The 24,956-nt window shown below is 43.2% G+C and overlaps 1 protein-coding gene across 5 annotated transcripts in view; it reads right to left on the bottom strand.

The window, feature by feature from the left end:
- The window catches only part of LOC126199014 (ankyrin repeat and death domain-containing protein 1A-like), an 811,076-nt gene that overhangs the window by 383,885 nt on the left and 402,235 nt on the right, over nucleotides 1–24,956 (bottom strand). For 4 of the 5 annotated variants that reach the window (XM_049935699.1, XM_049935701.1, XM_049935700.1 and 1 more), the window contains exon 3: nucleotides 3,255–3,358. The exons of the other annotated variant lie outside the window; for it this stretch is intronic. In XM_049935699.1, the coding sequence (XP_049791656.1) occupies nucleotides 3,255–3,358 (104 nt within the window). The remainder of the gene's footprint in view (nucleotides 1–3,254; nucleotides 3,359–24,956) is intronic. 5 annotated transcript variants of the gene reach the window in all.

Below are 24,956 nucleotides of genomic sequence, written 5' to 3' on the forward strand. Positions count from 1 at the left end.
AACCAACAAGTTATGGTCAGAATCCACATTTACTCCTAGATGTATTTTGCGGTGTAAAACCTAGTTTCTTAATCTCATTCTTACCACGTTCTGCTATCTCCATCTCTCTAAGGCGTATACAGCCTTTTTTCACGATTATAAAACCAAGTGTTATCTACGATTAGGTTGCACTCTGCGCAAAATTCCACTAGTCGGCATCCTCTTCCTTCTACTCTCTTTCCTACTACCTAATTCTAGTCTCCCAAAACAATTAAATTTTCATTTCTCTTAACGCTCACATTAATTTCTTTCATTTCATCTAATATTCTTTCCCCTCTTCATCAGTTATGATGCTAGTAGACATATACGCTAGTACTACCCTTGTGGAAGTTGGTTTTGTGACTATCGTCGCTACAATAATACTTCACTATGCTGTTCATAGCTGTTGGCCGACATCCCTATTTTGATATTCATTATTAGAACATTTTTCGGAAGACACTTGATACCTCTCAGGTATAGGGCTATGTAAATACTGGACAAGAAATGCGCAAACAACGCCCAGATTTCGTAAATTTCAAGAAAATTCTCACAAGTACAAATCTGGACCTAAACCTTAAAGTTCGATTTGTAAGATGCTACATGTGGTGACGTACTTCTATGGATTCTGAAGAATGGACAGTAAATATGTCAATAGCAAAGAAAATAGTAGCCTTTAAAACGTGGATTTATCGCAGGATGCAAAAATAATTAACACTGATCTATTGTTACGAATACACTAAGAGCGAGAAGGTTCAAGAAAAAAGAAAACTGCAGACCCGTGGCGTATCCTGGGGAACATCAAATTTGTCCTTCCACAACTGATACTAGAAGGGAAGATCGATGGTAAAAGGGCGAAGAAGGATATCTTGGTTAGATAACATAAAGCAGCAAACAGAATTAATATGTGCATACAAGGAGAAGAAGAAGAAGGAGGAGGAGGAGGAGGAGGAGACGTCAGCCCTATTTGCTTTACCAGTGGGGAAACTGAACCCACCTGACCAGAAATATTCTTCCTCCTATCACACTTCTCTAATTCCCATGGTATGTAACAAACAGCACAAGCAAAATTAATGTTTTTAGCGGACTTCAGTACACGAAATGACCTGACGATTGAATACACTATCGCCTATCTCTTTACGTTATTGGTATGTCACACCCGTGATACATCCGACCGTAGTGGTTTGACGTAAAACGGCTTTTGAATCCAGCTGTGATGGAGACAGATACGAGTCCTAGATTAATTAGAAGAAACTATATGAATTAACAATCTATCCTCAAAGCAGCTCAGTTTTGGAATTCTTATTACAATAATTTCTTTATCATCATGGCTTAAACATTAAGAGTATTGAAGAGATGTACAGTATTGTCAGAAACTGAAAAGCTTGTAAGGCTGTTGCAGGGTAGGTTGTGCTGGGAAACAGATGTCAAGAAAAAATTGGATGCGTTGAGCCGTTTCCGAGTTCATCAGCATTGAAATTGGGCAGTCAGGCCGTTGCTCGCGCTAACTGAAGAGGCCCGCCAGAGACGATGTCGCCAGACATGTGCTTCGTGTGGTTTCCTAAAACCGAACAAGACAGTGATAAAAAAAAGTGGACAAGGGACGGTAGAGCGAGAGCCAAAGGTTGAGCAGTCTCCAGTGCTGACAGCTACACTATGAGACAACTGGCACAAATTGCGTCTCGCGGGCCACTTGAATCTACGCTCGCAACGCTCTGATTGGCTGCCATCAATGCTAATTAACCCTGAAACGTAGCTACGTATCGAATTTTTTTCTTAACAATTATTTCTCAGCAGAACCTACCTTGCAACACTCTGAGAAGCCATATAGACTGTTTCTGACCATCTACATCTACATCTACATCCATACTCCGCAAGCCACCTGACGGTGTGTGGCGGAGGGTACCTTCAGTACCTCTATCGGTTTTCCCTTCTATTCCAGTCTCGTATTGTTCGTGGAAAGAAGGATTGTCGGTATGCCTCTGTGTGGGCTCTAATCTCTCTGATTTTATCCTCATGGTCTCTTCGCGAGATATACGTAGGAGGGAGCAATATACTGCTTGATTCTTCGATGAAGGTATGTTCTCGAAACTTTGACAAAAGCCCGTACCGAGCTACTGAGCGTCTCTCCTGCAGAGTCTTCCACTGGAGTTTATCTATCATCTCCGTAACGCTTTCGCGATTACTAAATGATCCTGTAACGAAGCGCGCTGCTCTCCGTTGGATCTTCTCTATCTCTTCTATCAACCCTATCTGGTACGGATCCCACACTGCTGAGCAGTATTCAAGCAGTGGGCGAACAAGCGTACTGTACCCTACTTCCTTTGTTTTCGGATTGCATTTCCTTAGGATTCTTCCAATGAATCTCAGTCTGGCATCTGCATTACCGACGATCAACATTATATGATCATTCCATTTTAAATCACTCCTAATGCGTACTCCCAGATAATTTATGGTATTAACTGCTTCCAGTTGCTGACCTGCTATTGCAGAAAGTTTAATTGTGAGCTATGGTTAATTCCTTAAATTGGGGCATGCAGCCGTGCGAGTAAAAATTCTTTCACTGATATCTGGGTCGTGTATCATCCGCCCATCCTCGTAGTAAATCTACCCTTGCAGTGAGCACAAGGGTGGCCGAAAGATATGCGGCAGAAGCACCTGTGGAAAAATTGGCATTCGCGCGGCTGATGGCGGGATATTTAAAAGGTTACTCATTACCACATAAAAAGCAGATATTGTATATCAAGAGCTAGTTGGTTCTTCATAATATTATTCAAGTAACGCAGGACTGTCTCAGAAAGATTAAACATATCTAGAGGAAAGACGCTCTAATAAAAAGCACTGTACATCATATTTGGTTTTATTTTAATGCTAACCCTCCGACAACTGAAAGAACATATTACTTCTTAATACCAGCATTGCGTGTAATGATCGTCAAAAAATTAGAGGAATTTACGATTCTAGATTAAACCTGAGGTTCAATATCCATACTATTACCTTACTTTCTGATCAATTTATTTGGCTGTTCAATGACCTTTACAGGAGATTTACATGGAAAAATAATGAAATGTGCAGTAAAATTACTCTACAATACCAAACGGTTTTAGATTCAGAGGTAATCAAAAAAATTCAATTACATCTTGCTCTTTCTTGTAACTATCGTTGCACGATATTTTGCGCAAAAGCGGTGTACGATATAGGTTGATTTGGAAGTAATGAGATGTGAGTGGGAAACTCACGTTGTTCCTCGAGTTGACGTCGAGTGGCTCCTTGAGTACTTTGCGGACTCCTTCAGCGTCGTTCTTGATCACCGCCTCGTGCAGCATCAGCTCGTTCTTCAGCACTGGAATCAAAAAGGCGACCAGTGTTGGAGCATGTCTTATCTCGAGGTACCGTCCATTAAGTCAGTGGTACGTGTCAAAATACTGCATTCAGATAAAAGGTACCATCTCACTAGGTACAGACAATAGATGCAACTGATAAAAGCCTTCTGGACCAGACTTACTCACTGGGACATTGAATTTCAGAAACAACTAAAACGTAGTATCTTATAGCAACATTTCAGTGATTCACAACAGGACTCAGTTAGCACAGACAACTGTGGGAATGTTCAATGGAATGATACACTCAATCGCAGATAAAGCGTGTCACATTGGTAGGACACTGGGAAAATGCAGTTTTTGATTCTTATCTCGTTTCAGTCATATGGTTCACGTAAGTGGAAGTATAGGTGAAACCTAGTTTCAAAAATTGTCAAGTGGCACTAGTAAAAGAGGGATTGTCAACTATCGTGTTTTAGGGAAATGATGCACGAAAGTCTAGAGTTCGTCAAAAAGTTTTTGTGTTTCATTAACTGATAGACATTCCTAAATCATCTAATCATACGATGAATGCTTTCTTCCACGGGAGCTAATCCAGCAAGGCATGCGGCAGAATATTTATGAATTTATACCTGTAAACATGTGTATCCTTAACAAATGAATTGTGCGGTTTTAGAGACCAGTGCTGATTTAGAGAATCGAAGATATGTGAAGAGTATCTGTCCTTCCCTAAACAGCTCTATGGCCTCAGAAATTGCAGAAAGTTGGAAACGGGAAGACCACTATGTTATTAGGCGAATCCTAAGTAACAAAGTAATACTGGAGAAAGAGGGGAACACCTTGATCACGTTTTCGATACAAGAAAACAGACTAACTGACTAGGATATGTTCCAGTAGCTGTGATAGGACCTGGTATCGTTGGGAACTGGAATTACTCAAACATGGGCGAAGACTGATGCGAGCACTGCTCAGCCATGATTAGCTGTGTTCATGTGTCTCGACAAATAAACAGGGTCCTGACAGGTTACTATAGCTTACCACGCATGGTGTTATTGAATTCCCTTTTGACAATATGGAGTTCCTGAAAATTCGGTATTGACTACCGAGTGAAAGAATGTTTAGATTATTGTACTGGAGGCACTCAAGCAATGGTTTTTGGTCATTGGACACCCAAAGTTTTGTGCCTGCACCTTGCTTCTCTAACTTCATCTTTGTACAGTAGACAGTTAGCTGGACCACAGAAATCCAAATGCTTGTAATTTTTATTTATTTACGAATATTAATTTGCATAACTGTAGGCACCGAATATAAGTTACTGGAGGTAGATGAGCGGTTTAATATCTTCAAACAGTACACAGCAGATTTATCATATATGTAGCAAAAGTACTATATGCCCAACATAACTTGGCCCTTTTCTCGTAGTGAAGGAATCGGTGGAAATCAGATGACTTCGGGCCAGTATTGAAATTTCTCGCCCATTGCCAGCGTTACCTGCTAAATAATACAATAGACCTTGGGCGCCCGCATAAATTTTTCAGAGAGATTCAAAACCTACGTTTTATGTTTTAACTAATTAGGTGAATTTGAAAACGTGTCTTGTCCCAAGAACCAAATCTGACAAGAAATACAGAACACGCACTGCATCCCAAATATTAATAGTTCCACTCTTTATTTTCAAGTTATCTACTCTGAAAGGTATCTAACCGATAAGCGTATCTCAATAGTACACGACTGGCCATTAAAATTGTTACACCACGAAGATGACGTGCTACGGTCGCGAAATTTAACCTACACGAAGAAGATGCTGTGATATGCAAATAATTAGCTTTTCAGAGCATTCACACAAGGCTGGTGCCGGTGGCGACACCTACAACTTGCTGACATGAGGAAAATTTCCAACCGATTTCTCATACACAAACAGCAGTTGACCGGCGTTGCCTAGTGAAACGTTGTTGTGATACCTCGTGTAAGGAGGAGAAATGCGTACCATCACGTTTCAGACTCTGATAAAGGCCGAATCGTAGCCAATCGCGATTGCGGTTTATCGTATCGCGACATTGCTGCTCTCGTTGGTCGAGATCCAATGACTGTTAGCAGAATATGGAACCGGTGGGTTCAGGAGGGTAATACGGAACGCCGTGCTGGATCCCAACGGCCTCGTATCACTAGCAGTCGAGATGACAGGCATCTTATCCGCATGGCTGTAATGGATCGTGCAGCCACGTCTCGATCCCTGAGTCAACAGATGGGGACGTTTGCAAGACAAAAAACCATCTACACGAACAGTTCGACGACGTTTGCAGCATCATGGACTATCAGTTCGGAGACCATGGCTGTGGTTACCCTTGACGCTGCATCACAGACAAGAGCGCCTGCGATGGTACTCAACGACGAACCTTTGTGCACGAATGGCAAAACGTCATTTTTTCGGATGAATCGAGGTTATGTTTACAGCATCATGATGGTCGCATCCGTGTTTGGCGACATCGCGGTGAACGCACATTGGAAGGGTGTATTCGTCATCGCCATACTGGCGTATCATCCGGCGTGATGGTATGGGGTGCCATTGGTCACCCATTGTTCGCATTGACGGCGCTTTGAACAGTGGACGTTACATTTCAGATGTGTTACGACCCGTGGCTGAACAATGATATTACTTGTGATTCGCTGTTAATGTTGGGATTTCCGTAGAGTGGTTGCCGCCGTTAATCACGTTTTCTTTTAACTGCTTAGTATTACATAATGTTGGTGCGAAACCACTCCCCGTTGAACGTTGAACGACGTTCAGCATGTGTTGGGTAAACCTTTAAGACAGCAAAGAACTTGTTTCCAATTGCCATACAACTTTATAAATCCATATACTGTCTCAAATATTTAATTGTGCCTAAGGATTACTGAACGATTTATGTGACAAAATTAGTTGTCCCATAGCGTTTGAAATGTCATTTATTGTAATAAAGTTTAGTTTACAAACGTTAAGAACTGTCTGATCTCTTCTGTACTATCGTGGTGTTACTTTACATCTGGACAGACTGTCATAAAGACCGGTGTTCTCTAGTAGTCTCTAGCGGTACCCATTGTGTATCTTACAACGACTATACTGTGGAGGGTTGCGACGATGTGCAACACATACATGCTATGTTGGATGCATACTTTAAGGTACAGCCTGCACTTTGGAATTCAGTCATGACCCACTTTTTTTGCTGTCGAGTGTACATTGTAACGTCCATTTTAAGCGTTGCTCGCAGCCAATCTCCAAGATTATGTAAAGTTAAAATATTAGATATAAAAAAGTAAATATGGCATTTATGGTTTACAGGAACGGAGTTCTCGCTGTTCTGAGCATCTGTCATCCTAGTATGTGACGTTGTTATTGACTTAGTTGCTCTTTTCCGTAATCTAGTTCTGAAGGAATGTAATACCTAAAGGAGAAAGTTTTGAATGATCTTTGTAAATGCCATCAGCTACATCACAAGCTGACATTTCCAGATTCATAGATCCATAGAGTGTTTATGGATACATGGGTGATTACCTTTACAGAAGCTAATATCAATTCAGAGTAGTTACCCAAGCCTGCGGATGTTATTGGGAGATTTGATAGTTGCGTAATCAGATCCATGGTTCGATAGTCCAAATTTCGTATTAATTTTTCGTTTCTGTTACTCCGTATAATTGTTCTGTAGCAAAGATTTTTTTCGTTCCTGTCCTTCCTTATAATAGTTTAAAGAGACGGTTTGGTTTAATGGCAAACGAATTAAAGTCTAATAAAAAAATTTTCTTCAGTTACTTGTTTTAGTTAATACACCATTTGCTTTCGGGTATTCACTTATCTTAGAAATATATCTACATTTTCTTTGATTGATTGGTAATCCTGTTACTACGATATTGTGTCAGTCAATCGGGGCAGTTTAAAGTTCTTTTTAAATGTGAGAACAGACCATTAGGCACCTACAACATTTACTGAAAAACTGTGTCACTATTGAGGAACATCGCAATATTGCCTATGATTGATATCTACTGCGGTACTTACTACGACGTGAATTTCACTTGTCCATAACTACACTCCTGGAAATGGAAAAAAGAACACATTGACACCGGTGTGTCAGACCCACCATACTTGCTCCGGACACTGCGAGAGGGCTGTACAAGCAATGATCACACGCACGGCACAGCGGACACACCAGGAACCGCGGTGTTGGCCGTCGAATGGCGCTAGCTGCGCAGCATTTGTGCACCACCGCCGTCAGTGTCAGCCAGTTTGCCGTGGCATACGGAGCTCCATCGCAGTCTTTAACACTGGTAGCATGCCGCGACAGCGTGGACGTGAACCGTATGTGCAGTTGACGGACTTTGAGCGAGGGCGTATAGTGGGCATGCGGGAGGCCGGGTGGACGTACCGCCGAATTGCTCAACACGTGGGGCGTGAGGTCTCCACAGTACATCGATGTTGTCGCCAGTGGTCGGCGGAAGGTGCACGTGCCCGTCGACCTGGGACCGGACCGCAGCGACGCACGGATGCACGCCAAGACCGTAGGATCCTACGCAGTGCCGTAGGGGACCGCACCGCCACTTCCCAGCAAATTAGGGACACTGTTGCTACTGGGGTATCGGCGAGGACCATTCGCAACCGTCTCCATGAAGCTGGGCTACGGTCCCGCACACCGTTAGGCCGTCTTCCGCTCACGCCCCAACATCGTGCAGCCCGCCTCCAGTGGTGTCGCGACAGGCGTGAATGGAGGGACGAATGGAGACGTGTCGTCTTCAGCGATGAGAGTCGCTTCTGCCTTGGTGCCAATGATGGTCGTATGCGTGTTTGGCGCCGTGCAGGTGAGCGCCACAATCAGGACTGCATACGACCGAGGCACACAGGGCCAACACCCGGCATAATGGTGTAGGGAGCGATCTCCTACACTGGCCGTACACCACTGGTGATCGTCGAGGGGACACTGAATAGTGCACGGTACATCCAAACCGTCATCGAACCCATCGTTCTACCATTCCTAGACCGGCAAGGGAACTTGCTGTTCCAACAGGACAATGCACGTCCGCATGTATCCCGTGCCACCCAACGTGCTCTAGAAGGTGTAAGTCAACTACCCTGGCCAGCAAGATCTCCGGATCTGTCCCCCATTGAGCATGTTTGGGACTGGATGAAGCGTCGTCTCACGCGGTCTGCACGTCCAGCACGAACGCTGGTCCAACTGAGGCGCCAGGTGGAAATGGCATGGCAAGACGTTCCACAGAACTACATCCAGCATCTCTACGATCGTCTCCATGGGAGAATAGCAGCCTGCATTGCTGCGAAAGGTGGATATACACTGTACTAGTGCCGACATTGTGCATGCTCTGTTGCCTGTGTCTATGTGCCTGTGGTTCTGTCAGTGTGATCGTGTGATGTATCCGACCCCAGGAATGTGTCAATAAAGTTTCCCCTTCCTGGGACAATGAATTCACGGTGTTCTTATTTCAATTTCCATGAGTGTATATGGAAGTAGTTACATGAAAATTAGGATTTAACAGTCTTTATTCGTCACATTGATTCTGACGCCGTCATTAATGTGAGTACTTTCCTATTCACAATTACGAGGGCTAATGTGTATATCGATATAAATGTCATGTGTATTAGCTATGATTAGAACTACCGCCTGAGAAATAACAAAATAAACCACTTAAGGCTATTCCATTCGCATTCCTGTCGAAATACGCATAAAACAGAATAACAGTACCCATAAATTGTATAACATTATTTTTTATTTACTTGGCAATTCCTCATATAAATTCTTTGGATGTCTAAGCGTGATAAGGGATATTGCTTAGCAATCCTTAGGTACTTACTCGAAATCGATGTTCAATAGCATGCCACTGTCATAGAAAGAAGCCTAGGTGACAAATTACGTCTAGAATGATGTTGTTTGGTATAGTACCGCCTATGGATGTGTGCAGGGGTTTGTTTTCTAATCCTACCGCTTTAATGATCGAATGCGCGCAACACAACGTTATAGATGCCCGTCTGTCTAGCCCTGCAGCCCAGCACTCCACCAGACGCGACCTACCACAAAGCAAGTGCTACCTCCGAGCAGCTTTCGGACTTCAGACGAACTTTCCCCCGCCTGGCGTGTCAGCAGCTCCGACCTGCCATACAGCTCCGTGCTTAGGCGTATACAAGGATACCGAACAGCATCCGCAAAAGGCAATATGGCTGGTTCAAATGGCTCTGAGCACTATGGGACTAAACATCTGTGGTCATCAGTCCCCTAGAACTCAGAACTACTTAAACCTAACTAACCTAAGGACATCACACACATCCATGCCCGAGGCAGGATTCGAACCTGCGACCGTAGCAGTCGCGCGGTTCCGGACTGAGCGCCTAGAACCGCTAGACCACCACGGCCGGCAAAAGGCAATACATAGCCTATACTAGATACCCTTGGACTTTTTGTTAGTGGGTCCGCCTTGAACAAAATACAATTTTACCTTTTCTCCTATGTACCAGACATGTTTCGGTGAAGTTTCAGTATCATTAGTGGGCTTTTATTTTCCTTCTATTAAACAGGAAAAGTTCTCTTTATTACTTGTGCACAAATAAATATGAAGGCAGTATTAGCGGACTTGAAAAACAGAAAAAGTGTTTTCTATATACCTTGTTACCACAAGCCATCGTTTTCTGGGTTTCAGTTTGGCATCTGAAATCATATATTAATGTGGAAAAGTTTTTTACTTCGAAACTTTACGACTTGAATGTTGTGGTTAGGCCTATCATAAACGAATCCTATGGTCGCACTATGGGAATTGACAGACTTTCAATGCGGAATGGTGGTTGGAGCTAGATGCATCATTCCATTTCGGAAATCTTTAGAGAACTGAATATTCGGAGATCCACGGTGTCAAGATGTACAAAGAATGCCACATTTCAAGCATTTCCTCTCGCCACGGATAACGCAGCTACCGACAGCCTTCACTTAACGAACGAGAACAGTGGCGTTTGCGTAGAGTTGTCAGTACTAACAGACAAGGAACACTGCACGACATAATCGCATAAATCAGTGTGGGACATGCGACGAATGTCTCCGTTACGACAGTTCTGCGAAATTTGGCGTTAATGGGCTATGGCAGCAGACGACTGACGCGAGTGTCTTTGCTAACTGCACGAGATCACCTGGAGCGCTTCTCCTGGACTGGTCACAATATCGATTGGATCCTACAGGACTGGAAAACTGTGGCTTGCTCAGATAAGTCCCGATTTGAACTGGTAAAAGCTGATGGTAGAGTTCTAGTGTGGTACAAACCCCATGAAGTCATAGACCCAAGGTGTCAGCAAGGCACTGTGCAATCTGGTGGTGGCTCCATAATGGTGTGGATTGTTTTTACAGGGAATGGAGTGGGCTGTCTGGTCCAGATGAACCGATCATTGATACCAGATGGTTATGTTTGGCTACGGAGACTGTTTGCAGCCTTTCATTGACTTCATATACCCAAAAAACGACGAAATTTCTATGAATGACATGCGCCATGTCGATGGGTCACAGTTGTTTGAAGAAGATTCTGAACAATGATGGTTTGGCCAACCAGTTCGACCGGCATGAATCCCGTTGAACACTTATGGGGAATTACCGAGAGGTCAGCTCATGCATAAAGTCCTGCACCGACAACACTTTCGCAGTTTATGACGGCTTTAGAGGCAGCATGACTCAGTATTACTGCAGGTGGCTATTGTTGAGTCCATGCGAACTCCAGGTGCTGCACTATTCGGGGTAAAAGGAGGTACGATACAATATTAGGAGGTGTCCCATGGCTTTTTGTCACCTCAATGTATATGTTATGTTTTTGATATACTGGCGCTACTGAACATCCTTCGTGTATTTTAATGTACCTGTTAACATACACCAACAGCTTTCAGATATTTATTAAAGGCCATCTTCTATACGCTATGAGCTCCACTAGAAATGTTTACTTGCCAAAATAGTTTTTCTAGTTGATAACCCATCATCAGAGACGTGTGATACAGAGCAACAAAGAACTATATGTACATCAGTTTCTAGAAAATGAAAGCTGCATATATAATAGCAGTAATATAAGTCTACTTACATTATGAATACAGCAGTGATATGCGGGTATAATTTGATGTGGTTTGTTCGATTATTTTGCAATTTTCAACGTTTTTTATGTTTAGTTTACACACGCCAATTGTCGAAAATTGTAATTTACGTATATGAATGCATTTCACAGATATAATTAAACATGATCTTAGAAATAACAAATGACTGGTAATGTAGACTCTTTGACCTCTCAGTTCCATGTTTACACTATATTCACTATACTACGGTTATGTCAAAATTTATCAAGAATTGTTATTGCCTAAGATTTGACAGCAGCTCCATACATGACAATCTGTATACTATGTGATAGGAAAGATTTCAGATCTTTCCATATTAAATGTTGTATATGTCACTGCTACATAGGTAAATAATGTAAGTAGACTTATATTGCTGCTACTACATACGCAGTTGTCGTTCTGTGGAAATCGATATACATCCAATTGTTTATTCCTCTGTATCAGATGCCATAATGGTGGGTTATAAACCCAAACACCGATATTGGCATATAAACATTTCTATTGCAGCTCAGGGTGTACTTAAGATGTCCTTTAATTTAAAAAAAAAAAAAACATCAGTTTAATAGGTGCTTCGTAGCTCAGTTCTTGCGTGGAAAACGAAACATGTTACTGCAAATGAATCCCAATGCGAAAAATACATTAGCTCGCTCCAGATGCTTATTCACAAGTATCTTACAGTTGTTGATCCGGCTAGAGTGTTGAACATAATCACTGGATGTTTGTTATCTTTTATAAGTTGGATACCTCTGCTGCTTCCTCTTATTCCCTGGAACAAAAGGATGTTTGCGTGGCTAAAGGGGCGGGGGGGGGGGGGGGGGCGAAGTAGAGAGGCTGATTCTTAGTGACCCAGGGCGTCAGTGTGGGGTTTCCCCCATTATTAGCTCATTCCCGGAGATATGTGACCCCGCCACGTGTCGCCTCATATCACGATCGGAACCTGGAGGGTGGCTGTGTGAATGGGCGGGAGTTGCTATTTCTGTATGCTGGTTGTGATACCAGTTGGCTATCGGCCGACATAAGACACGCCCAGTGCTTGATGCTTTGCTGTGGTCCCACGAGGCGGCTGACAGCAACTTTTTCTCCCTTGTGGTGGGCTGCGGCAGTGCTGGACAGCCTGGTGAATGTCCGCGGCCGTCTCAAAGAGATGATGGTACCAGAGGCGGCCTGTAGCGACATTGCCCCCACTCGCTGCTAATGGCCGGAGAGAGGTAACCTCGCCCTGCGCGATATGGTGCGTTGTGTGGTGGCCGCTGTGAATGTTTTTATACTAATTACATCGTAATTGTTCCCTTCGCGGTGTGGCAGCATCGCTCGTTGTTCAGTGAATAAGTTTTGCTCTTGCGATGGATTACGTTTCTGTGACTAATAACGGAGGGAGAACGTGGCAACTCCATATTTGGTACATTGAGGAAGCTGTTAAGCTCGGTTTTGTTAACGCACCATCTTGTGCGTCTCATGTTTATTTACGTTTTGGAAAATGATTTCGATTTTCAAGTACTTTCCTATGTGAGAGGACTTACAGGCAGTCACAGTTTGTTCACAACATTCCATTTTCTGGAATACATACCGAGTTTTCGAGGATGAAGAAGATACCATTGCCAAACGTATATTACTCTTATATCAGCCTGCAGACATCCGCCAGTCAAGAGATGTTGATCCACAGAGAACAGCACAGCACTGAATCGCATCAAACTATCTTACCTTTGTAGTTGAGCTAATATTTAGGATTGCTCTTCTGCTGCAATTTCATCACACTATAGCGAATGGCGAGGCTCTAGGGATAAAAGCATAATGAGTGGGGGAGGAATCAGAAAAGTTATTGTTAATATATCTTAAACTAAATTGGTACCATTATTTATAATGAAATGGTAATTAAATCAAGACATCAACGGGGACAGTTGAAAATGTGTGTCCTGCCCGGGACTCGAACCCGGGATCTTCTCCTTACATGGCAGACGCTCTATCCATCTGAGCCATAGAGGACACAGAGGACAGTGCGACTGCAAGGATTTGTCCCGTGCACGCTCCCCGTGAGACCAATATTCTCAATTTCATGTCCACACACTACATTTGTAGTGCCCCTGCGCGTTACAATCTTTACTCGCGGCAGACAATCTTACCGAGTCCCGTAAGAGTTCGGGCAATGCGTGTGCATCCAGCACAGATGAAGAAGGTCACTGGCCGGTTAGCCTTAATTATATGAAGATGGTATGTGATTTTTCGGACATGTCCGAAAGAACAGATACCATCTTCATATTACAGTATTTATGAGGATTACCTACACTATGACCCCAAAGAAACATACTCCTTTCGGTACGGCATACACAAATGACAACTGTATTTATATTAAGATGGATGAGGGGAGGGGGAATTTCCTTCCTATTTGCCAAGTGGATCGCTACGTGCCTGAGTCTTAATGGTATACTAGAACAACGGACCCTTTGTCCTAGAAATCTCATTGTTGTTTGGAGACCTGACCCAAGCCCAGGGGTGTGGAGGGGGGTCTTACCTTGTCTTCTTTGGTCTGATACTAGTATATACTAAGAAATAAAATGAAGATAAATGTTGTAAACGCAACTGTAAACTTGTCATACATAGAAATTGCAGGAGCGTGTTTAGTAACGAATATAAAAATAGGAATGTGGGTAAGCTATTATGAACAGCATAGTGAATGCATTATCCTACTGAGGATAGACAGGAAGCCAAAGCTTACAACAGTAGTACAAGTTTAAATGTCAAATAACTCCTCAGATGATGAAGGGATTGAATAACTGTATGATGAGGTAAATGAAATAATTCAGATAATTAAAGGAGACGAAAATTTAATTGTGATGGGGCACAGGAATCCGATAGTAAGAAAATGAAGAGAAGGAAAAATAGTAGGTGAATATGGACTGGGGGAAAGGAATGAAAGAGGGAGCCGCCTGGTAGATATTTTGCACAGAGCATAAATTAATCATCGCTAACACTTGGTTTAGAAATAGTAAAAAAGGTCGTACATATGGAATAGACCTAGAAGCACCGAAATGTTTCAGATTGATTATATAATGGTTAGACAGAGATTTAGGAACCAAATCTTAAATTGTAAGACATTTCCGGATGCAGCTGTGGACTTTGACCACAATTTATAGGTTATGAACTGCAAATATTAAAACTGAAGAAAATGAAAAAAGGTAGGAAATTAAGGAGATAGGACCTGGATAAGCTGAAAGAATCAGAGGTTGTTGAGAGATTCAGAGGGAGCATTTTGCAACAGTTGACTAGAGCAGGGTAAAGGAATAAAGTAGAAGACGAATGGGTAGCTTTAAGAGATGAAATAGTGAAGACAGCAGAGGATCAATGAGCTAAAAAGACAATGCCTAATAGAAATCGTTGGATAGCACAAGAGACATAGAATATAACAGACGAAAGGAGAAGATATAAAAATGAAGTAAATGAAGCAGGCGAAAGGGAATACAAAGTCTTAAAATATGAGATTGACAGGAAGTGCAAAATGGCTAAGCAGGAATGGCTAGAGGACAAATGTAAGGATTTGGAAACATATTTCACTAGGAGAAAGATACATAATTCTTATAGAAAAATTGAACATTACCTTGTAGAAAACAGAGGCAACTATATGAATATCAAGAGATCAGACGGTCAACCAGTCCTTGGCAAAGAAGGGAAGAGGAAGGAGTGTATAGCGAGTCTGTTTAACGAAGACGAGCTTGAAATCAATATTATGGAAAAAAGTGGACGTAAATGAAGAGGAGATAGGAGATATGACACTGCGAGAAGAACTTGACAAAGCACTGAAAGATCTAAGTCGAAACAAGGCCCTGGTGCTAGACGATATTCCGTCAGAATTACTGACAGCCTCAGGAGAGCCAGACATGACAAAACTCTTCCACCTGTTGTGCAAGATGTATGAGACAGTTAAAATATCCTCCGACCTCAAGACGAATGTACTAATTCCAGTTACAAAGAAAGCAGTTGGTGACAGGTGTCAAAATTACCGAGCTATCAGCTTAATTAGTCATGGTTGCAAAATACTAACACGAATTCTCTACAGAAGAATGGAATAACTGGTAGAACTGAGGAAAATCAGTTTGGATTCCAGTTAAATATAGAAACACTCGGGAAATACCATACGACTTGTCATAGAAGAGACGTTAAGGAAAGGCAAACTTATATTTATACCACTTGTAGTCTAAGAGAAAGCTTTTGACAGTGTTGACAGGAATACTCTCTTTGAAATTCTGAAGATGGCAGGAGTAAAATATGGGGAGCGAAACCTTGAGATTTGCCGATGACATTGTAATTCTGTCAGAGACAATAAAGAACTTGGAAGAGCAGTTGAACGGAATAGACAGTATCTTGAAAGGAGGATATAAGATGAACATCAAGAAAAACAAAACGAGGATAATGGAATGTAGCCGAATTAAATCAGGTGATGCTGAGGGAATTTGATTAGGAAATGAGACACTTAAAGTAATAGATGAGCTTTGCTATTTCGGCATCAAAATAACTGATGGCTAAACTAGAGAGGATATAAAATGTAGATTGACAATAGCAAAAAGCGTTTATGAAGAAGAGAAATTTGTTAACATCGAATATAGACTGAGTGTTAGGAAGTGTTCTCTGAATGTATTTGCATGGAGAATAGCCATGTATGCAAGTGAAACATGGACCATACACAGTTTAGATTAAAAAAAAAGAATAGACGCTTTCTAAATGTGATGCTACAGAAGAATTATGAAGGTTAGATGGGTCGATCACGTAATTAATGAGAAAGTACTAAAGAGAAGTGGGGAGACAGAAAAAATGTGGCACAACTTTACCAAAAGAAGGGATCGGTAGACAGGACACATTCTGAGTCATCAAGGGGTCACCAATTTAATATTGGAAAGAAGTGTGGGTGGTAAAAATCGTATAGGGAGACGAAGAGGCGAAAACAGCTAGAAGATTCAGAAAGATGTAGGTTGAAGTCGTTATTTGGAGACGAAGGGGCTTGCACCTCATGGAGATCTGCATCAAACCACTCTTCAGACTGCAGACCACGACAAAAAAAAGTTTGATCTACCTTACTGATTTAATTGCCATACTTATTTACATGTTAAATGTGTTATCATCCTAACTTTACTACTGAACGTCATGCTAAATACAAAGCGATTTCCAATAAGCCATTTTTAATTTTGCAGCAGTGGATCTATAACAGAACCGGAGGTGACCTCCAGTATTCTTAATTCGATTTGTACAGGTTAGTTCATACATTCTTTGCGTGTTTCCCTTGCGTTACCTAGGCACAGACTCGTGTTTCAGTAACTGTTGTTCAACATCGATTAGAATGGACAGGGACTGTGATTGCTGTGTTCAGATGAGGGCTGAGTTGGCATCCCTTCGCTCATAGCTGCAGGCGGCGCTGACTTCGGTCGCACAGCTTGAGGCTGTTGCCAATGGGCACCACTGTGGGGAGCCGGACTTGGGTATCACGGGGATATCAACCCCGTCCGTCCCCAGATCGGTCTGCCACTGTGGTTGCCCCAGTTGCTGCCCACAGTGGGGCTGAGCCCTCGCCTGTGGCTGATTGGGAGGTAGCTCCAAGGCGTGGCAGGCAGTGAAAGACGTCCCTGGAGGCTGATCAGAAAGCCTCCCCAGTGCGTCTGACAAACAGGTTTCAGGTACTGTCTCTGGCTGAGCCAGATGCAGCTGCCTGTCCTGTTTCAGAGGATGAGTCTCAGCCTTCAAGGTCTGGGCAATCGCAGAGGATGGGCTTATTGGTAGTTGGGAGCTCCAATGTTAGGCGCGTAATGGGGCCCCTTAGGAATGTGGCGGCTAAGGAGGGGAAGAAATCCAGTGTGCACTCCGTGTCCGTTCCGGGTGGAGTCATTCCTGATGTGGAAAGGGTCCTTCCGGATGCCATGAAGAGCACAGGGTGCAGCCAGCTGCAGGTGGTGGCGCATGTAGGCACTAATGACGTGTGTCGCTTTGGATCTGAGGAAATACTCTCTGGATTCCAGCGGCTATCTGATTTGGTGAAGGCTGCCGGTCTTGCTTACGAGATGAAGGCAGAGCTCACCATCTGCAGCATCGTTGACAGAACCGACTGCGGACCTTTAGTGCAGAGCCGGGTGGAGGGTCTGAATCAGAGGCTCAGACGGCTTTGCGACCATATTGGCTGCAGATATCTTGACTTGCGCCATAGGGTGGTGGGGTTTCGGGTTCCGCTGAATAGGTCAGGAGTTCACTACACTCAGCTGGCGGCTACACGGGTAGCGAAGGCTGTGTGGCGTGGAATGGGCGGTTTTTTTAGGTTAGAAGGTCTCGGGAAAGTACGGGGCGGGCTGCAATCTCAAAGGGTGCATGGCAAATACAGGACGTGCTTGGATCAAGGAACAGTCGGAATTGTAGTTGTAAATTGTTGTGCTGGGAATCTCCCTGAGCTTCAAGCGCTAATAGAAAGCACAGAAGCTGAAATCGTTATAGGTACAGAAAGCTGGCTAAAGCCTGAAATAAGTTCTGCAGAAATTTTTACGAAGTCTCAGACGGTGTTCAGGAAAGATAGATTAGGCAGAATTGGTGGTGGAGTGTTCGTGTCTGTCAGTAGCGGTTTATCTTGTAGTGAAGTCGAAGTAGATACTCCGTGCGAATTGGTATGGGTGGAGGTTATACTTAACAGCCGAACTTAACAATTGGCTCCTTCTACGGAACCCCAGACTCCGATGATATAGTTGCTGAACAGTTCAGAGAAAATTTGAGTCCCGTAACAAATAAATACCCCACTCATACGGTTATAGTTGGTGGGGACTTCAACCTTCCCTCGATATGTTGGCAAAAATACTTGTTCAAAACCGGTGGTAGGCAGAAAACATCTTCCGAGACTGTCCTAAACGCTTTCTCCCAAAATTATTTCGAGCAGTTAGTCCACGAACCCACGCGAATTGTAAATGGTTGCGAAAACACACTTGACCTCTTAGCCACAAACAATCCAGAGCTAATAGAGAGCATCATGACTGATACAGGGATTAGTGATCACAAGGTCGTTGTAGCTAGGCTCAATACCGTTTCTTCCAAATCCACCAGAAACAAACGCAAAATAATTTTATTTAAAAAAGCGGATAAAGTGTCACTAGAAGCCTTCCTAAGAGGCAATCTCCATTCCTTCCGAACTGACTATGCAAATGTAGACGAGTTGTGGCTCAAATTCAAAGATATAGTAGCAACAGCAATTGAGAGATTCATACCTCATAAATTGGTAAGAGATGGAACTGATCCCCCATGGTACACAGAACAGGTCCGAATGCTGTTGCAGAGGCAACGGAAAAAGCATGCGAATTTCAGAAGAACGCGAAATCCCGAAGATTGGCTAAAATTTACAGACGCGCGAAATTCGGCACGGACTTCAATGCGAGATGCCTTTAATAGGTTCCACAACGAAACATTGTCTCGAAATTTGGTAGAAAATCAGAAGAAATTCTGGTCGTATGTAAAGTACACAAGCGGCAAGACGCAGTCAATACCTCCACTGCGCAGTGCCGATGGTACTGTTACCGACGACTGTGCCGCTAAAGCGGAGTTATTGAACGCAGTTTTCCGAAATTCCTTCACCAGGGAAGACGAATGGAATATTCCAGAATTTGAAACTCGAACAGCTGCTAGCATGAGTTTCTTAGAAGTAGGTACCTTAGGGGTTGCGAAGCAACTCAAATCGCTTGATACGGGCAAGGCTTCAGGTCCAGATTGTATACCGATTAGATTCCTTTCAGATTACGCTGATACAATAGCTCCCTACTTAGCAATCATATACAACCGCTCGCTCACCGATAGATCTGTACCTACAGATTGGAAAATTGCGCAGGTCGCACCAGTGTTTAAGAAGGGTAGTAGGAGTAATCCATCGAACTACAGACCTATGTCATTGACGTCGGTTTGCAGTAGGGTTTTGGAGCATATACTGTATTCAAACATTATGAATCACCTCGAAGGGAACGATCTATTGATACGTAATCAGCATGGTTTCAGAAAACATCGTTCTTGTGCAACGCAGCTAGCTCTTTATTCGCACGAAGTAATGGCCACTATCGACAGGGGATCTCAAGTTGATTCCGTATTTCTAGATTTCCGGAAAGCTTTTGACACCGTTCCTCACAATCGACTTCTAATCAAGCTGCGGGCCTATGGGGTATCGTCTCAGTTGTGCGACTGGATTCGTGATTTCCTGTCAGGAAGGTCGCAGTTCGTAGTAATAGACGGTAAATCATCGAGTAAAACTGAAGTGATACCAGGTGATCCCCACGGAAGCGTGCTGGGACCTCTGCTGTTCCCGATCTATATAAATGACTTGGGTGACAATCTAAGCAGTTCTTTTAGTTTTTTCCCAGATGGTGCTGTAATTTACCACCTAGTAAGGTCATCCTAAGACCAGTATCAGTTGCAAAGCGATTTAGAAAAGATGGCTTTATGGTGTGGGAGGTGGCAGTTGACGCTAAATAACGAAAAGTGTGAGGTGATCCACATGAGTTCCAAAAGAAATCCGTTGGAATTCGATTACTCGATAAATAGTACAATTCTCAAGGCTGTCAATTCAACTAAGTACCTGGGTGTTAAAATTACGAACAACTTCAGTTGGTAAGACCACATAGATAATATTGTGGGGAAGGCGAGCCAAAGGTTGCGTTTCATTGGCAGGACAGAAGATGCAACACGTCCACTAAAGAGACAGCTTACACTACACTCGTTCCTCCTCTGTTAGAATATTCCTGCGCGGTGTGGGATCCTTACCAGGTGGGATTGACGGAGGACATCGAACGGGTGCAAGAAAAGGGCAGCTCGTTTTGTATTATCACGTAATAGGGGAGAGAGTGTGGCAGATGTAATACGCGAGTTGGGGTGGAAGTCATTGAAGCAAAGACGTTTTTCGTCGCGGCGAGATCTATTTACGAAATTTCAGTCACCAACTTTCTCTTCCGAATGCGAAAATATTTTGTTGAGCCCAACCTACATAGGTAGGAATGATCATCAAAATAAAATAAGAGAAATCAGAGCTCGAACAGAAAGGTTTAGGTGTTCGTTTTTCCCGCGTACTGTTAGGGTGTGGAATGGTAGAGAGATAGTATGATTGTGGTTCGATGAACCCTCTGCCAAGCACTTAAATGTGAATCGCAGAGTAATCATGTAGATGTAGATGTAGATGTACATGATCAAATGACAATGTTCAGTATACACTGTTATAAGGAGTGTTGCCCATTGTTGTGATAATACGGACAACTCTTCACCAGGGAAGTACTCTAGGAGCAAACATGTTTTATTCACTCTGGCTGAGTATAAGAATAATGAACGTTAAAATATACCAGTGCGCGCAGACAGCAAACGTCTTTAGTAAGGCAGAGTTGGTGACACTAGTTGTATTCCTATCTCAGATCTTTTAATCGAAATGACGCTGTAGTCAGTCAGCTAACGAAATGTGTCTTTTCGGAGATGAGTCGCACTAAAACAGAAACATAAGGCGAACAATTCATGATTTCTAAAATTCACTGTAGAAAATGAATGATATATATTCATAACTTAAGACTACGATGAATGCTATTGAAAATGTATAGCCTATGTTGCAAATATTGGCAACAGAGCGCTTAAAATTACAATTCTTCCGATTCTAACAAAAAAGAGGAAAATATTACAATAAAAATATATGTCTGTTCAGCGTATCCGTATCTGGATGCAGTAAAAGGACCAGCACTGATTTGTATTAGCATACGATTTGTTCAGTATCTCGTAGTTATCAAGGAAAGACGACTGGTCCCGATGTAACAGGTAAACAAGAAACTATGGAAAACAACTGCCAGAATCAGGGAAAGGCTAGCGGAACAGCTAGTTATTTTGGCATTAGAAGCTAGCAGTATCACGAAAAATCGTAGGAACAAATGAGAAATAGGAAGGTAGGGAGATTCGCGTGTTATTTGGGATGTAGACGTGAAATAAATAGCACAAAATAAATAGTCATGGAAAACATATAAGGAGCCGGAAGAAGAAAAACGATAAGTAAAATAGGGTGCAACAAATCGATCTCGTTGACAAGACAGAACATCGTTTATGTAAATTTGTCAACCTATAAACGAAAGGAAAATAAAAAAGAAAAAAAAAGCCGTAGTATCATTTTTGTCCTTCGTGATTTCCAGTGATGTAAGACAAATGGGAAAACATAAGTTACTTCATCAGTAAGGAGTCTCTGGAGGAAAATTTTACTTGCATTCACTTTTCACTGTAAGCAAACAGTATTTTGCTAGATACAATGCATGTGTCATTACATACAGTGTGATTTTTATTAAAGTTTAAAAAAACCTTAAAGCAGCGTAAATGACGCTGAGGCAAGTAATTTAGTGAAGACACATGGGGTCGCAAACGTCCGGAAATATCCCAAACGTACATGACAATTGCTCAGCATTTCACGTCAACGGGCGACGTACCTTACTGCACGTGTAGCGACTGGGGTTGTCCATACTGCTCTCGCTAGTAGGGGCAGTGCTAGACATCCGTCCCGTAGGTTATTCTGTTTTCGTAAATGTAAACCGATTTATCGTAATCTTGTATTACCACTACCGCAAGCGCTACCATGTCACATCGCATAATGCAGGAACGAAAACGACTACCCTAGCGGAGCGACGTTTAGCACTGCTGCCTGCTGGCGAGGATAGGATCGACAAGCCCAGCTGCTGCACGAACAGCGAAGTACATCACCTGGTGACGTCATGTTCCACACGTGTCAGCTATTCTCAGGGTATTAGCCTGACATTTGCGGCCCCATGTGTCTTATATTAAATTGCTTGTCTCAACGTTATCTACATCGCTTTGGGGTGTTTTAAACGCTTGTATGAATCTCCGTGTTAACTATATACTCTGTATAAGCTTCTTCAATCGTAACTTGACAAGCAACTGATATTAGTCTACAATGAACAGTTTCATCAGAACCACTGTATTAGCTTCCAACAAAAGAATTATGAGTGCATGAAATCTATCACCCTATTACTTCGGCACTTCTCTTTGTAATATCAACTACACAATTATTTTCCCTGTATATAACATTATTATTAATACGTCGATATTGATTTAACTACTTCCATAGCGCCTCGGTTGGGCACTCTTATCCCTGTTAGCGGCGCTAAACCCCTGAGAGAGGAACGGTATGAAACGAATTTGCATATGAACATTCAAATGAAATTACACAATTTCGGAAATTTTACTGGTCTCATAAAGAACTGGTTTTATTTATATAGACTGAAATGTAGAGGGGAATTTCAACAAAGCCAGGAATCGTAACCGAATCTGCTGCTTAGTTTTTTTCTTTTTTATTGTTTTTACTATTATTCTTTTTCGCGTTCAAATGGTTCAAATGGCTCTGAGCACTATGGGACTTAACTTCTGAGGTCATCAGTCCCCTAGAACTTAGAACTACTTAAACCTAACTAACCTAAGGACATCACAAACATCCATTCCCGAGGCAGGATTCGAACCTGCGACCATAGCGGTCTCGCGGTTCCAGGCTGTAGCACCTAGAACCACTCGGCCACCCCGGCCGGCTCTTTTTTGGGAAAATGTATTCGTTGCATCTTGGAATAACCGTGCATGGTAGCACAATTTTTTATCTTTTCCCTGGTGAGTAGAAAAGGGATTCAAATAAGGGAAGAAAAATTGCCACCGCCGCTTTTGGCCTCCGTAAAAGAAAAACAATCACTTCAGGTCGTGGCCCATATCTGATTCTACTCCCAGTACGAGTAACCTAGAGCTATGAGGGGACGAGAAAGGGTAAAGGGGAGGAAACCGCTGGGGAGCCATAAAATTAAACCCGTATAGGTTCAGATCAGGTTTCAGCTTCTCACGTCTTGGACGTTCCAGCTACGAGGCGGATCATTAAAGGTTTTAAAAGATTTGCTGATAGCGTGGGCTGCGTGTTACGACTCTGTGTCGTTCGTTGACACAATTCAAATATCCAAGCACTGACTTTCGGCCAGAATTAAAAAGATAACGTATCGAGTGGCCACAGATCTAGTTCACAGAGTGAGTTTAAGTGGTGGGAAAAAAAATCCCCTTCGGGAATAAAAGTGTGTGGATGTCGATCTGAGTGGGTGTTTGGCGTGTAAGAAACGCCAAAATACGCCGCACGAGCGTCCAGACATTGGAAACCTGTGGTCGTCGGTGTCACCCACTCCACAGTGGGTGCAGAGGGCCGAGTCAGCGAAATGAATGCGATGCAGTCGATTTCGGTTAATTTGTTTGCCATTCGCTATGATATATTACGCTGATTGGGCGTCGGATTCGAAAAAGCCTTCTATATGTGCCGCCGCATATATTGTAGATGCTTAATTTCGATGGGGCGGGCTGTGCTGTCGTAACCGTTTGTAAACCGTTTTCATCTGATACAAACTTGTAAGTTGTAAATACCGGTAGACATAACTGAAGTCCGGGAAAAGTAGTCGGATATGATAAAAAGGCGGTAGAATTGTTGATACCAAAACTGGGGCGGAAAAAGAGAACGGTGCAAAGTCTTGGAATAGGTGTCCAGTGGGGCTCTGTGGGCAACGATGCCAGAGTTTGAGTTGGGAGGTGCCGTGGGAGTGCAGGGTAGTCATATTGTACTTTGAATAACATTCCAAGAGAGTTGGGACCGGTAGCACCTGAGCCATGTGTGGTACGCGGGATGCATGATAGATGTCCACTTGTTGCGCGCGTCAGATAGTGTTGTTCGTAGCCAGTGATCTGTAAGGCTTGCTGTGACGGTCTGTAGCAAACACCTACCGTTTAAAACCACTGAGCGACGGAGATGGCTGTAAATTCACTGCCGAGGGATCGAACGGTGGCGGCGACGCCCTCACCAATGAGCAAGACCTTGGATTTGGCCACGTTGAGGGAGCTGCCGACGCTTCGCCATAAGTCGCCACCCATGTCGAGGCTATTCGAACTTCATCCTTACTGTGCAAATGAAGGACTAGGTCGTCTGCAAAGGCTATGCAACAGAAACGGTGCCCATGCAACGCCAAATCTTCCAAACGTTGGTGCAGTCTTGGAGCAGGGGTTCCAAAGGGAAATCATACAAAATCGTGGAAAGGGGGCAGCCTTGCCGGACAGATCGTGCTACGCCCAGCGGCGCTGTGAGGCGGCCGTTGTACGTGATTTTGAATGTTGCGCCGGTCAAAAGGTCCAAAACTATCACGCCAATATCGCTGGAGAAACCCATATGCTGAAGCACTGTCCGCAGATAGGAATGGTCAACATGGTCGAAGGCCCGACTAAAGTCCAGCGATGCAAAGGCACCAGGCAGACGTTTGTGACGAGCAGATGCTATCATGCCTCGGTAACAGCAAAGGGCGTATGGATATTGTCGTCACCTAGAAAAGTCTGGTCACAGGATGCGACTAAGCATGAGACCATCTAGAGTCGAGATGCCAGTAGGCGTGAAATATTTTCATACCGCTGTTGAGCAACGTGATTGGTCGATAAAATGGTCCCCCGATCACCCATGTAGTTTGTGAACGGGA

This window comes from Schistocerca nitens, chromosome 8, assembly GCF_023898315.1.
Source record: "Schistocerca nitens isolate TAMUIC-IGC-003100 chromosome 8, iqSchNite1.1, whole genome shotgun sequence".
In the NCBI taxonomy this organism is placed as follows: Eukaryota; Metazoa; Arthropoda; class Insecta; order Orthoptera; family Acrididae; genus Schistocerca; species Schistocerca nitens.